This window comes from Octopus sinensis, linkage group LG19 (genome assembly GCF_006345805.1).
Source record: "Octopus sinensis linkage group LG19, ASM634580v1, whole genome shotgun sequence".
Taxonomy (NCBI): Eukaryota; Metazoa; Mollusca; class Cephalopoda; order Octopoda; family Octopodidae; genus Octopus; species Octopus sinensis.
In genome coordinates, this window is record NC_043015.1 from 19,798,373 (window position 1) to 19,811,949 (window position 13,577).

Genomic DNA, 13,577 nt, shown 5'->3' on the forward strand with positions numbered 1-13,577 from the left:
ATGGAATGGAGTAGGTAAGATTCTGATTGAATCTTCCATACCTCAACATGTACCTCCTTGCAACAATGTAACCTTTAATTTAATCAAGATATCCTTGGCCTGAAGAGTAGCCAGCAGTATACACCTTGCTAGGACTTTTACCACTTCTGAGGTTCTGCCTGGATCTTACCTACTCTAATCCATAACTCATGTGTGTGTGTATAATGTATGTTTCTACATAATGTGTTTGTATCTGTGGGTATATATATATATATATATATATATATATGCTATGTGCGTGGATGGGTAGATAGATAGATAGATGTGACAATGTGGTTATGAAGTTTACTTCCTAACCGCTTGGTTTTAGGTTCAATCCCATTGTGTGGCACCTGGAGCAATGATCTGAGCTTACCAAATCCTTTGTGTGTATATCCATGTGTGCATGTGTGTCCCCTTGTCTTGACACCGTATGATAGTAATAAATGAGTGCCACCATCATGCAAGCAGTGTCATTCATTTCTAAATATTCTACAAAAACATGTATTGGCAATAGGTAAGGGTTAGTGACAGGAAGAACATCAGCCCATAGAAAATCTGCCTCAATAAATTTTCATCCAAATCATGAAAACATGGAATGATATATGTTATCCTTATATATCTTGTACAGTAGGGCACTTATCACTGTCCCTTTATTATTTTTTTAACCTCTCATCAACTGACACAAAGCCTTAATACTACTCCTTCCTCCATTCAAGGGGACTTTGTCTTGTTTAGCAAGTTACTTGGTGGCCCCACCGGCGCTGGTGCCATGAAAAAGGTACCCACTACATTCTGTAAAGTGGTTGGTGTAAGGGAAGGGTATCCAGCAGTAGAAACCATGGCAAGACAGACAATAGAGCCAGCTTGCCCGATGGCAAGTGGGGCCCTCCGCCATTATAATCCATATATGGGGGCCCATGTTTAGTATCTAAGGGGCCCGTCCCCTCAAGTTTGATAATTTTTTATTCACTCCTGGAAGAATGCATTATTTCAGCCTGGCTGCGTTATAAAATGATGGCATTGTAGTTGCAGGTGGGCCCCCTTGTAGTTGGAGGTGAGCCCCCTTGTAGTTGTGGGTGGGTCCCCTTGTAGTTGCAGGTAGGTCCCCTTGTAGTTGTGGGTGGGCACCCTTGTAATTGTGGGTGGGCCTCCTTGTAGTTGCGGGAGGGCCTCCTTGTAGTTGCAGGTGGGCCTTCTTGTAGTTGCAGGTGGGTCCCCTTGTAGTTGTGGGTGGGCCCCCTTGTAGTTGCGGGTGGGCCCCCTTGTAGTTGCGGGTGGGCCCCCTTAGTATCCAATATTTTTAGACCCAGTCCACCACTGCTAATATTTATTGTATTTTTAGAAATAAAATTATAAATTAGAGGTTTTTTTTTCTTAAGATCTGTCAATTATCTTCTCATTTCATAATTTAATGATGACAAAGTTGCTTTGCTAAATTCTTCATTATATTTCCAAGATTAATTGAAACCAAAGCTGTCCATCTCAACAGAAATATGGTAGCAAAGGAGATATTTAGTCCCATACCCCATCTGTTCAGACTTAGCAAAAAATAACAAAAAAGAAGTGTTTAATTTTTGTTTTTCTGTCTTTATTTACCTAACTACTTCACCAGCTACCTACCTATGTACCTACTTACCTTCATATTGATCAATCTACCCACCTGTCTGTTTTGACTAAACCAGGTAAAAATATCTCGGTTAATGAAAAGTTTGACAAGGGACTGACAAATATTTGGTTTAAATACCAGTGCTGGAGATTCCTATCCCCCCTCCCCCTCATTTATTCCATCCTTATTCAGTTTCTAGAATTTTACCCAGATTATTCTGTCAAATGTAATACTTTTTCATTCAAATTGTTTTTAATTAATCATGGATTATTTTGTAATTTCAAAATTTTGAAGATGTGATCATCATCATCATAATCATCATTTAGCGTCTGTTGTCCAGGCCGGCATGGGTTGGATGGTTTGACTGGGCTGGCACACTGGTACGCTGCACCAGACTCCTGTCTGATCTGGCATGGTTTTCTACAGCCAGATGCCCTTCCTAACGCCAACCACTCTGAGAGTGTAATGGCATTAAAGGTTAGGTGTGACAGGTCGGATCTGGCTGGTTAAAATATAGAACAGGTAGCATATTTGGGCCGGATATGGTCGATTTAAATGCTAAATGGTTAATTACAAACCACATGAGGTTGCACTCTGATTAACACATTCAGATCAAGATAACAAGGGAGCCTCTATACCATTGTTTCTCAAATTTTTCTTAATTGACTTATGTTCTACTTTCTCTGGTTTGCCCCCTAAAAAATTCCTACTCAGTTGAGCTACTTGCTAGAAATAGCATCTACGTTTTTTTTGGATAATCTTCTCCATCTTACTGACTGCAAAGAAACATTAGAAAATGCTGTCCTAGACACACTACAACAGAAAAAGTCATGGGTAAGTCATAACTAGAATACTTTTAGAATCCTGTTGCCTCTTACACCTCCACCTAACACTTCCGTATGCCTCAGTCAAAGAAGGAGTGTCTGTGTGATCAGCCAGCCTTCTAAAAATAGCAGCTATATCTTTCTAATCATGTATTACATCATCATTATGTTATGTGCACTTTTCCATGTTTACAATCAGCTCAAGATAATGAGTGAGTCCTGATACAGTTGATGAAGTTGCTAGAAATAGTAGTCAAATTTATTTCAAATAACATTCTACCATCTTACAAAAAGAAAAAACAAGGACACATTGAACAATATAATCCTAAATACACTATGACCAAAACATTTGTGAGATAGTCAAAGCTAGAATGCTTTTAGATTATAGGTCCCCAGATCAAATCAAGCAGGGGTTAAACTACGAGAATAAGATGAGATGATCAGCTGAGAACTAAGAGGAATTCCTGCCATCTTTTATACCTCTGCTTCTACTTAACATAATTTTTATACACAAGCCAGTGAGGGAGCCTCTATGTAATTGATCGACCTGCCAGAGATAGCAGCTAAATTCCTCAAATCCTGTTTTAAATTATCATTATATTACCATCCACTTTTCCATAATTGCATAGGTTGGACAGATTCTCTATGACTGGATACCTTTCCTGTCAACAACACTCGCCTGTTTCCAGGCAAAGTAATATTTCCCCTTGACTAGACATGGAAGATTAAAGACAAAGGACACTGCTTGTAGGGCTGTGACACTTGTTCACAACAATAATGTCATGACAAGGAAACATACATACACTCTCACGCATATAACATATACACACACAAACACATAGGTGCAGGAGTGGCTGTGTGGTAAGAAGCTTACTTCTCAACCACATGTTTCTGGGTTCAGTCCCACAGCATGGCACCTTGGGCAAGTGTCTTCTACTATAGCCTCAGGCCAACCAAAGCCTTGTGAGAAGATTTGGAAAACGGAAACTGAAAGAAGCCCATCATATATATGTGTGTGTGTTTGTCCCCCACCATCACTTGACACTGATGCTGGTGTGTTTACATACCTGTAACTTAGCAGTTCAGCAAAGGAGACTGATAGAATAATTACTAGGCTTACAAAGAATAAGTTCTAAGGTTGATTTGGTTAATTAAAAGGGAGTGCTCCAACATGGCCACAGTCAAATAATTGTAACAAAGTAAAAGAATAAAAGTATAATATACTCACACATCACACAATGCATACACGAACACACATACACACGTAAACACAAATGCACATACATACACACACACATAAACGTACTGTCTTTCAGACACACACACTTAATACTGAGTTCTCTTCCTCTTGTTTTTTCCAACATACCCTGATGAGTGTGTGTGTGTGTCTTAGTAGAATTGGTTGTGTGGTGAAGATGTTCACTTCCCAAACATGTCGTTTCAGGTTCAGTCCCACTGCATGGCACCTTGGTCAAGTATCTTCTACTATAGCTATGATCCAACCAAAGCATGGTAGGTGGATTTAGGGGATAAGAAACTGAAAGAAGCCTTGTGTGTGTATGTGTCTGTTAATCTGTTTGTGTGTGTGTGTGTATGTGTGTCTGTTTTTTGTGTGTATGTGTGTCCTCTCCTTGTCATTTCCACAGTATGGCAGTTATAAGTAAGCATCAGCATCATATGAACTGTGTTGTTCATTTCAAATCTTTTGTGGAAAAACATATGTGGTCTTGGGAAAAGATCATCTTGTTCAGACGGAGATAAGGGTTAGGAACAGGAATGAGATGTGACCATAGGAAATCTGCCACAAGTGGACATTAAAATGGTGATAATGAAAACAAGGAGAACAATTTCTCTTTAAAAAAGCAACTGTATTTACAAATCAAGACAAAGATAGTTAACATGATGTTTAGTATTTGTGTTTGAAGATATTTTGAGAAATATTGAAAAATGTTATAAATGGTTCTGCTTACATTAACGCTTTTGGAACTAACTTGCCTGAGACCACTTTGGGTTCTATGTTACACACTTCCTGATTTAAAGTGATGGAATTTAAAGCCTTCCATCAAAATTTTATGTTAATTTATGGTTTAACGTAGAACATAAATTAACTACACCTTAATAATGACAAAATTGGTTTATTCAGTTTGTCATCATTCTAAAAATTAATTGAAATAAAAGCAATATATTCCAACAGAAATATGGTAACAAAAGTGTTAAAGTAAATAACTCTTGTATAAATCTGTTTTGTAGGCTTAACTGAGGTTGATACGTTTTTGTAGAGGAGATCACACAGTAACTAACAGTCAACAGAGGTGGGGGTGGGTGTTGAAGGAAAAAAATAAAGTAGGTGAAAGAGGAAAGATGGGAAAAGTTCAAGTGAAGCAATTTCAGATGTCAACACATTTAATCTGGTAAAAATGGCAATTTCCAGTTTTGTAATAGATGCTTTTCAAAATGTCTGCATTTCCTGAATACCTCTGATCCTGTATTTAAATAGAGGTTTTGATTATGTAGGCATTTAAGAATTTTACTTTTCTCTGGACAGATCATATCTTTTACTTTCATTTTTCTAGGTTTTTTATCTTTCAATGATTTTCCATTTAAAACTGTAGTCTGAAGTGTTGGGTGATTTTGTGTGTTTGTTGCCCCTTTATGCTTAAAGGAGGATGTATGGTTATAAAATCTTTGCTTAAATTTTCCCTCTATCACACTTGTGTAAAGTTTCCATGTCATTCTTAGGTTGGCTTCTACAGAGGTGACCTTTGCTTCATAAATCATAGCTTCTATGCTGCAGGATTTATCTGCGTGATAAGTGTATGAGATAACATTTATGTATGTAGCTTATTTTTAGTTTGTGTCTCTTAAAGTTTTTTACAACTATATTTGATTTTGACAGAGCAGTGCTTGTCTGTTAAGGTTAGAAAGTCTCTTGCTGTATTAAATCTAATATAATTAATATAACAGTCATGAAATATATCCAGATATTGTGTAAATGCTAGTAACCGTCTAGAAATCAGTCCAAGGAGGTATTGATCTTCCTCACTGGTGCAACAGCATTTCTGATGGTGTGTGTAACAAGGGAGTGTCAGCATAAAACAGGTGGAATAAATACCACAAGGTATTTTTGTTTGACATACCATCTCACCAATGTGTATATCCTTCGTATACTCATATATATATATATGATAATGTTAATGGACATTTGCCTGAGGTGCTGTACAATGGAATCATGTAGTTTGCATGGACTTTCAAATGACTGATATATCAAAAGGATATGTTATAATACTATTCCACATATACAAAAACAGTCATACCAGCAATCCAACATACCTCCATCATCAGCTGCCCCGTGGATATCATTATAGTTTTGACACTTGGACAGTACCATTCAATCCAATGGTGTCAACAGCACTAAAATAAGTGTTGTTTGGGAACAAACATACCAAACACATTTACAACCATATCAGTAAATAAATTCAGTAAGTAAATTCCAACCATATTGTTTTGGTACAAACAGGTGATAGCAATAAACAAAGATGCTGACACAATTATAGGAAACAGATGCTAACTATACTTAACTATATAAACACACTTCAACAATATCCCTGTCTATATATCCTTCATCTTTAGCGTTTTTCAGTCATTGGACTGTGGCCATTCTGGGGCACCACCTTTGGGAAATTTTTGTTGAATGAATTAACCCAGTACTCATTTTTTAAGCCTGGTATTTATTTTAGTACCAGGCTTAAGCATGTTACAGGGACATAAGCATACCACCAGTGGTCAAACGGTGATGGGAGACAAACATGGCATTAGGAAGGGCATGCGGCCAAAGAAACCATGCCCACAACAGACAGGTGGAGTCTGGACAGCTCCCTGCTAGCCAGCTCCAAGTTAAACAGTCCAACCCATGTAATATACATATATATACAGTAATCACTCACCATATCGCAGTTTACCTGTTGTGCCTGCAGTACATCGTGAGTTGTTCTGGTTAATATATGTAAATTTATATTGCGGACTCCACAGTATACGACGGGTTTCCGCAGCCGATAGGTATTTATATTTTTTTAGATGTAAATTTTTATCTGTGGTAAAACAAGCATTTTTACGCCTAAAAATTAATGAATTAATAAATAGTAATACAATACTACTGCACTGTGTAACACATAATTAAGATGCATTAAAAGATAATACGTAGAGTACCATCGATGAGTAAAAACAAAGAGTTGCATATACTGTATGGAAAACAAAACTCAGGAGGCGAGTGTGTGGTGTTGTTTGGCATTTATAATCAAATAAATATATACAAATAATAAAAATAATTAAAAAAATATACAGTACAGTACTGTTTCTACTTCGCAGATTCTCCCCTATTTTGGCGGGTTTTGGCATGTAACACCCACAATAGTCGAGGGATTACTGTATGTGTGTGTGTATGTGTATATGTATTCATGTATGTATATATACATGAACGTGTGTGTATATGAGTGCATCTATGTATATATAGGCGCAGGAGTGGCTCTGTGGTAAGTAGCTTGCTTACCAACCACATGGCTCCGGGTTCAGTCCCACTGCACGGCACCATGGTCAAGTGTCTTCTACTATAGCCTCGGGCCAACCAAAGCCTTGTGAGTGGATTTGGTAGCTGGAAACTGAAAGAAGCTCGTCGTATATGCATGTGTATATATGTATATATATATATATATATATATGTATGTATGTACATATATATATATATATATTTGTGTGTGTGTGTGTGTGTGTGTGTGTGTGTGTGTGTATTTGTCCCCAAACATCGCTTGACAAATGATGCTGGTGTGTTTGCATCCCCGTAACTTAGCAGTTCGGGAAAAGAGACCAATAGAATAAGTCCTGGGGTCAATTTCTTCGACTAAAAAGGTGGTGCTCCAGCATGGTTGCAGTCAAATGACTGAAACAAGTGAAAGAGTAAAATAATATACATGTGTGTGTGTATATGTGTGCATGTATGTATACATACATGTGTGTGTGTATGTATGCATGTATGTATATATATACAATTGTTTGTTTGTATTCCACCTGCCTTCGTCTTTTGTTTATTTTCATAAAGCTTCCCGTTTTATATATATATATATATATATATACATGTATGTGTGTGTGTGTGTATAACTATATAATATGAATGTATAGGTGTGTGTATGTTTGTATATCCAAACAAAGCTGATGATTCATTCTGCTGTGACTCTGGGAGTTTCCCTTGTCTCTGCCATTCTTTTGTCACCTGAAAACTTGATTCAAAACAGGTAACACCTCTACATTTATTATTAAATACTTTTTCCCTACTAATATACCCCAACACACCTATTTATATATATATTACATTTATGTATCTAGGTTTAGAATATTTTCTTTTCATATTGCCGTTGATCAAGCAATTGACAATTTGTGTTTGTGAAAACAGGATTGAACGTCATAATAAAAAGCTATTTGGTCAATGTTACATCCATTTTCTTTCATGCTGGAATGATTATGATTTGAAACAGGTTTCTCCCCTATGCAGCATCTTAGTACTATTCACAACACCTCATTGTGTGATAAACACAGCAAAGAAAAACCACCAATTTTTGTTATTGAGTACACACCATGGTTTATTTATGTAGTTGTTCGTATGTGTGTGTTTATAAAAGGGCAACGTATAAAGCTTTCAATCCTTGAGTTATTTTGTAATTTCTGCCAATTATAAATAAAATGCACACAAACATGTTTGGGGTCGTATTAATATTTTTGTTCAACCAAACCTAGGCACACACATACAGATATATTATATACACAGACCGACACCCTCCTAAAAATGTATAATGTGTATATGTATATATGTATGTATATGTGTGTGTGCATGTATGTAAATATATGCACATGTGTGTGTGTGAGTGTATATGTAACATTTTTGAAACTTTAGAATATTTTCTTAGCATATTACTCACATGTTGAACAAGCATTGCTATTTACATGTCATAAAATGGCTAAAACTGCTGGTGAAAATGTTTAAGTGTTAAGATGTTTGCTCCCCAACCACATGGTTTCAGGTTCAATCCTACAGCATGGCAGGTATCTTCTACAATAATCCTGGGCCATGCAAAGCCATGTCAATGAATTTGGTAGGTAGAAACTGAAAGAAACCCATTGTATGAGTGTGCCTGCATGTGTGTAATATGTATGTGTGTTTGTGTGAGTGTGTGTGTGGTGTGTGTGTGTGTGTGTGTGTGTATGTGTGTGTGTGTGTATATAGGGTAGGTGTAAAGGTATACAGTAAGTCTCACATGTTATAATACTTAATTAAAATTTTCTGGGTGTCCTGCTATTGGATGTCAGCTGGATGACTTTCCTCGGATATCTCTGGTGGTGTATTTCCAGTCTGTTGAGATCTTGTCTAAATTCTTTTATTCTTTTACTTGTTTCAGTCATTTGACTGTGGCCATGCTGGAGCACCACCTTTAGTCAAACAAATTGTAAGCCGAGTACTTATTCTATCAGTCTCTCTTGCCTAACTGCTAAGTTATGGGGATATAAACACACCAGCATCAGTTGTCAAGCGATATGTTGTGTGTTCTCTGGTATTCAACTATTTTACACTATATTCTACACATGGAACACAACAACTTTGCTAGACATGATGATGATGGTGTTTTAATTGAAAAATATATGAGCAGGGTGTGTGTGTGAGAGAGAGAGAGAGAGAGAGAGAGAGATAGGGAGAGTGAATGAGTGAGTCAATGCAAAAGAGAGCAGAGGATATGTAATGATTCAGATAGATAAATAGATTGATAGATAGACAGATATGTTGATAGATAGATAGATAGACAGATATATATATAGATAGATAGATAGACAGATATGTAGATAGATAGATAGATAGATAGACAGATATGTAGATAGATAGATAGATAGATAGATAGATAGATAGATAGGCAGATAGATAGATATGTTTCTTTATTAGCCACACAGGGCTGCACACAGACGGGACAGATTACAAAGTAGAGCTTTTCTTTTTGGGGAGGAAAAAAAAAGTGGGGTAGGTTTTCGATCAAAAGGGAGTGTAAAAGGGGGGAAAAAAGGGAAAAAAGGGAAAGAAAAAAAAGAAAAAGAAAAAAACGATCAATAGGGATCACAGAAATGTCATGATGTAAAGTGTAAAGTGGGAAGCAGATAAGGTTTATCCATGGAAAGAAAAGTCTACGGAAAAGACCACAGTAACCTCGGTCAATAATGTTACATGTTACCACATTTGTTTGCAAGTAGGTAACCCTCTGTTTTAAATTTTTCCTGGTTCATAGGATTATGCTCAATGTGGTTTCTTCATTCATACATGCCATCCTTGCTACATTCACCCATCTTTTTTTTAAACATTCGCTAGACAAAACTTACCTCTCTATTCTCATTTTCCTTTTCAAGTGATACTTGAAGAAGTTGATGAGAGATTGACCAGAGAGGAAAGTGTTTGTCTCCAATCCTTCCAGACGTGTCCACCAGATACATTCTTTTGCCATAGCCACAAGGATGATGAAAATAGCTCTTCCTTCCCGTTTGAAGGAAGGAGGCGTGACAATATTGACAATAGACTCAGCTGATAAACCAACTCGTCCCACACATGACAGCAGTCATTTGACATAAGCCCACAGGTCGGAAATTGTTGGACACTGCACGAGTGCGTGCAGAACAGTTTCATCGCTCTGGCCACATCTCGGGCAAGTCGGCCCCGAGTTTCTCGAGCCGTGTCTGTAGATCTTATCCAGAACAGGTAGCGCTTCTCGGTAGCACTGCCAGGCCAGGGATCTCTGAAAGTTGTCCATGGGCCCTGGCCCGAAAGTCATCCTGAACAGGCGAGTCAGGTATTCCGATGGATAGATAGATAGATAGATAGATAGACAGACAGGCAGGCAGGCAGACGAACAGGCAGGCAGATGGATAGGCAGATAGATAGATAGATATCTGACTGAAGAAATATGAGAATGTATTGAAGTTATTGTATTGGTGAAAGACATTATCAGTAGTTTAATAAAAATATATTGACTTTTGTCTCTATAACATGTTGAGTACTTCAAATACAACTCCATCCAAATGTGTTGAGTGGTTTTTTTTTCCAGTTTTTTTTTTCAGCTATCTGAGAAATAAATACAGAAACACACATACACACACACATTAATGCTTGTTTCTTTGTCACGTTGTAATAAAACCAATTTAACATTAAACCGATGAAATTAATACTTTTTGTAGAGTTCATATTTTCTATGCTTTTGCAAGAAGAGAGGTGACAGTAACTTCGAAGTTTCAGTTAGCTAGCCTTCATCAGACTCTGAATCCATCAGAGGCTAGCAGGACAAAATTTTGAAATTGCAATCACTCTCACCTCTCTTCTTGTAAAAGTACAATACATATCATCATCGTCGTCGTCGTTTAACGTCTGCTTTCCATGCTAGCATGGGCTGGCGAACCAGATGGCTGCACCAGGCTCCAGTCTTGATCTGGCAGAGTTTCTACAGCAGGATGCCCTTCCTAATGCCAACCACTCTGAGAGTGTAGTGGGTGCTTGAATTTTTTTACACATGCCAACGGCACAGGTGCCAGTAAGGCGATGCTGGTAACGATCCCACTTGAATGGTGCCTCCTACATGCAGCCCGCAAGGTAGCCAGTTAGCCGCTCTGGCAACGATCACGCTCAGATGGTGCTCTTAGCACCCTACTAGCACAGGGCACAAGTGCCAGTAAGGCGAGGCTGGCAACGATCACACTCGAATGGTGCCTTTTGTGTGCCACTGGCACGGAAACCGGTTATATATATATATATATATATATATATATATATATATATATATATATATATATATATATATATATATATATATATATATATGGTGCAGGCATGGCTGTGGGGTAAGAAGCTTACTTCCCAACCACATGGTTCCAGGTTCAGTCCCACTGCAAGGCACCTTGGGCAAGTGTCTTCTACTATAGCTTCTGGCTGACCAAAGCCTTGTGAGTGGATTTGGTAGACAGATCTATCTATCTGTCTGTCTATTTATCTGTCTATCTATCAATCTGTCTGTCTAATTGTCTATCTGTCTATTTATCTATCTCTATTTGTCTGTCTGACTGTCTATCTATCTATCTATCTATCTATCTATCTATCTATCTATCTATCACATCAGTGTGCATGTGTGTGTGTGTGTTAATACATTCCATTATTGCTGTTATTCTCATTGCTGTCCTTTCTTTTGTAGGAACACCGATTATACAAGAAGTAGGAGAGGATGTCGTGGTAACAGCTAGAGGTGAAGGACTTCGTAAAGGAGTATCAGGGAAAGAAGCCATTTTCTATATTGATTCTTCAGGCAAACAAGGAGATATATTTGTAGAAGTTGATGGTGAGAATTGAATTAATGTTGATCTTCAAGTTTCTGGACGCAAATACCTTTGAATGTGTGTGTGTGTGTCTGTGTGGACAGGTATGTGGTCATAACATAGTTTGAGACATGTTTACATTAGTGTGTGCGTGCATGCATACTTAACATAATTTATAAACATCTGTGTGTGTTCGTGTGTACACGTATATCTAACATAGTTTATAAACATGCGTTTGAATATTAGTTGTATATATATATATATATGTGTGTGTGTGTGTGAGTGTGTGTATGTTTAAAACAGTTTATCAACAGCTGTGTTGTGTGCTAAGATGTCTGTGTGTGTGCATATACTTAACATAATTTATAGATATCTGTTAACATGTGTATATATGTAACTGTTTATTTAACACACTTGATAATCATCTGTGTTTGTATGGATTTCTTTTATCAAATGGATTTCTTTGAATAAAATGTTTTTCTTTTTTGACATAAAAATGACTAAATGGCTAAGATACTAAACAACCAGTCTGTTGATGGTGATTCATATGTCCGGTCACTGGTACTGTATACTGTATCCATGGCCAAGACAGTTACCTCACAAATGGCTCAGTCCTTATCCACCAAAAGTTATACTTAGATACATGGCTGGTATGACCAACACATGACCCAGTTTAACACTCGCTGCATCAAGACAGGCATCCTATTTTAACCCTTTAGCATTTAAACTAACCCAACTCAACCCAAACTATTCTGTCTGTTTTTATGTTCAAACTGGCCAGATCCAACCTCTCACACCTACCTTACAATGTCATTCTAAAAATAAACAGTCACATCATTGAAATCTCAAAGATAATGCATGATTAATTCAAAATAATGTGGATAAATAAGCATTACATTTGGCAGAGGAATGTGAATACCAAAGGTTTTAAATACTGACTCAGTTTCTTCTAACACATGCCAATTAGGAAAAGCAGACATAAACGCAATATTATTATTCCCTTGCCACTTCGTGGTTCACATATAGCACTTTATTATTTAAGCTTACGTCAATTTCTCAATGGTGTTGTTTTGAATTTATAATAAAATATATACAAATTATAAAAATAATTTTTAAAATACACAGCACAGTAGTGTTTCTACTTCGTGGATTTTCACCTGTTGCAGTGGGGTTTTGGAACGTAACACCCACAATAGTCGAGGGATTACTATAAAATATTTCATTTCTCAGAGTTCTCTAATTCACTGGCTCCTGTTAATTCTGTGAGAGCAAACAGCAACCTGTTGCCAAAGGTTTCACAGGATCTTTTTCCCACAAATTATGAGTCTTGGTACTTGGGTGTTAAGTTTCATAGAAAATATCCAACACTCAAGATCCTAGCTGTCCCTAATAAAGCAGTTTTGTGGGGCATGATTTACCCTCATGTCAATTCCAATTTCACTGATGAATTTCTCGAACTGTGTTGTTAGTACTCTAAGTGCCCCTGCAACTCCTGGGATGCCAGACACTTTCTTGCTTGGTAATGGTCTGTGTACTCATTATTATTATTATTATTATATTAGTGATGAAACCGTTCTGCACGCAATCGTTCAGTACCCAAGTATATCTGATATATGGGTTTATGTCGAACACCTGCTGTCGCATACAGAACATGTCCACTTGTCAGCTGACTCCATCTTGAAGATTGCCCTGCCACCTACCTTTGAGTAGAAAGGGGAGGCAATTTTTATCTGTCACATGGTTGT

The 13,577-nt window shown here is 37.4% G+C and overlaps 1 protein-coding gene across 1 annotated transcript in view; it reads left to right on the top strand.

The window, feature by feature from the left end:
- The window catches only part of LOC115222151 (filamin-C), a 290,692-nt gene that overhangs the window by 255,709 nt on the left and 21,406 nt on the right, over window positions 1-13,577 (top strand). Inside the window, exon 39 of the mRNA XM_036511485.1 lies at window positions 11,712-11,855. Within this exon, the coding sequence (XP_036367378.1) occupies window positions 11,712-11,855 (144 nt within the window). The remainder of the gene's footprint in view (window positions 1-11,711; window positions 11,856-13,577) is intronic.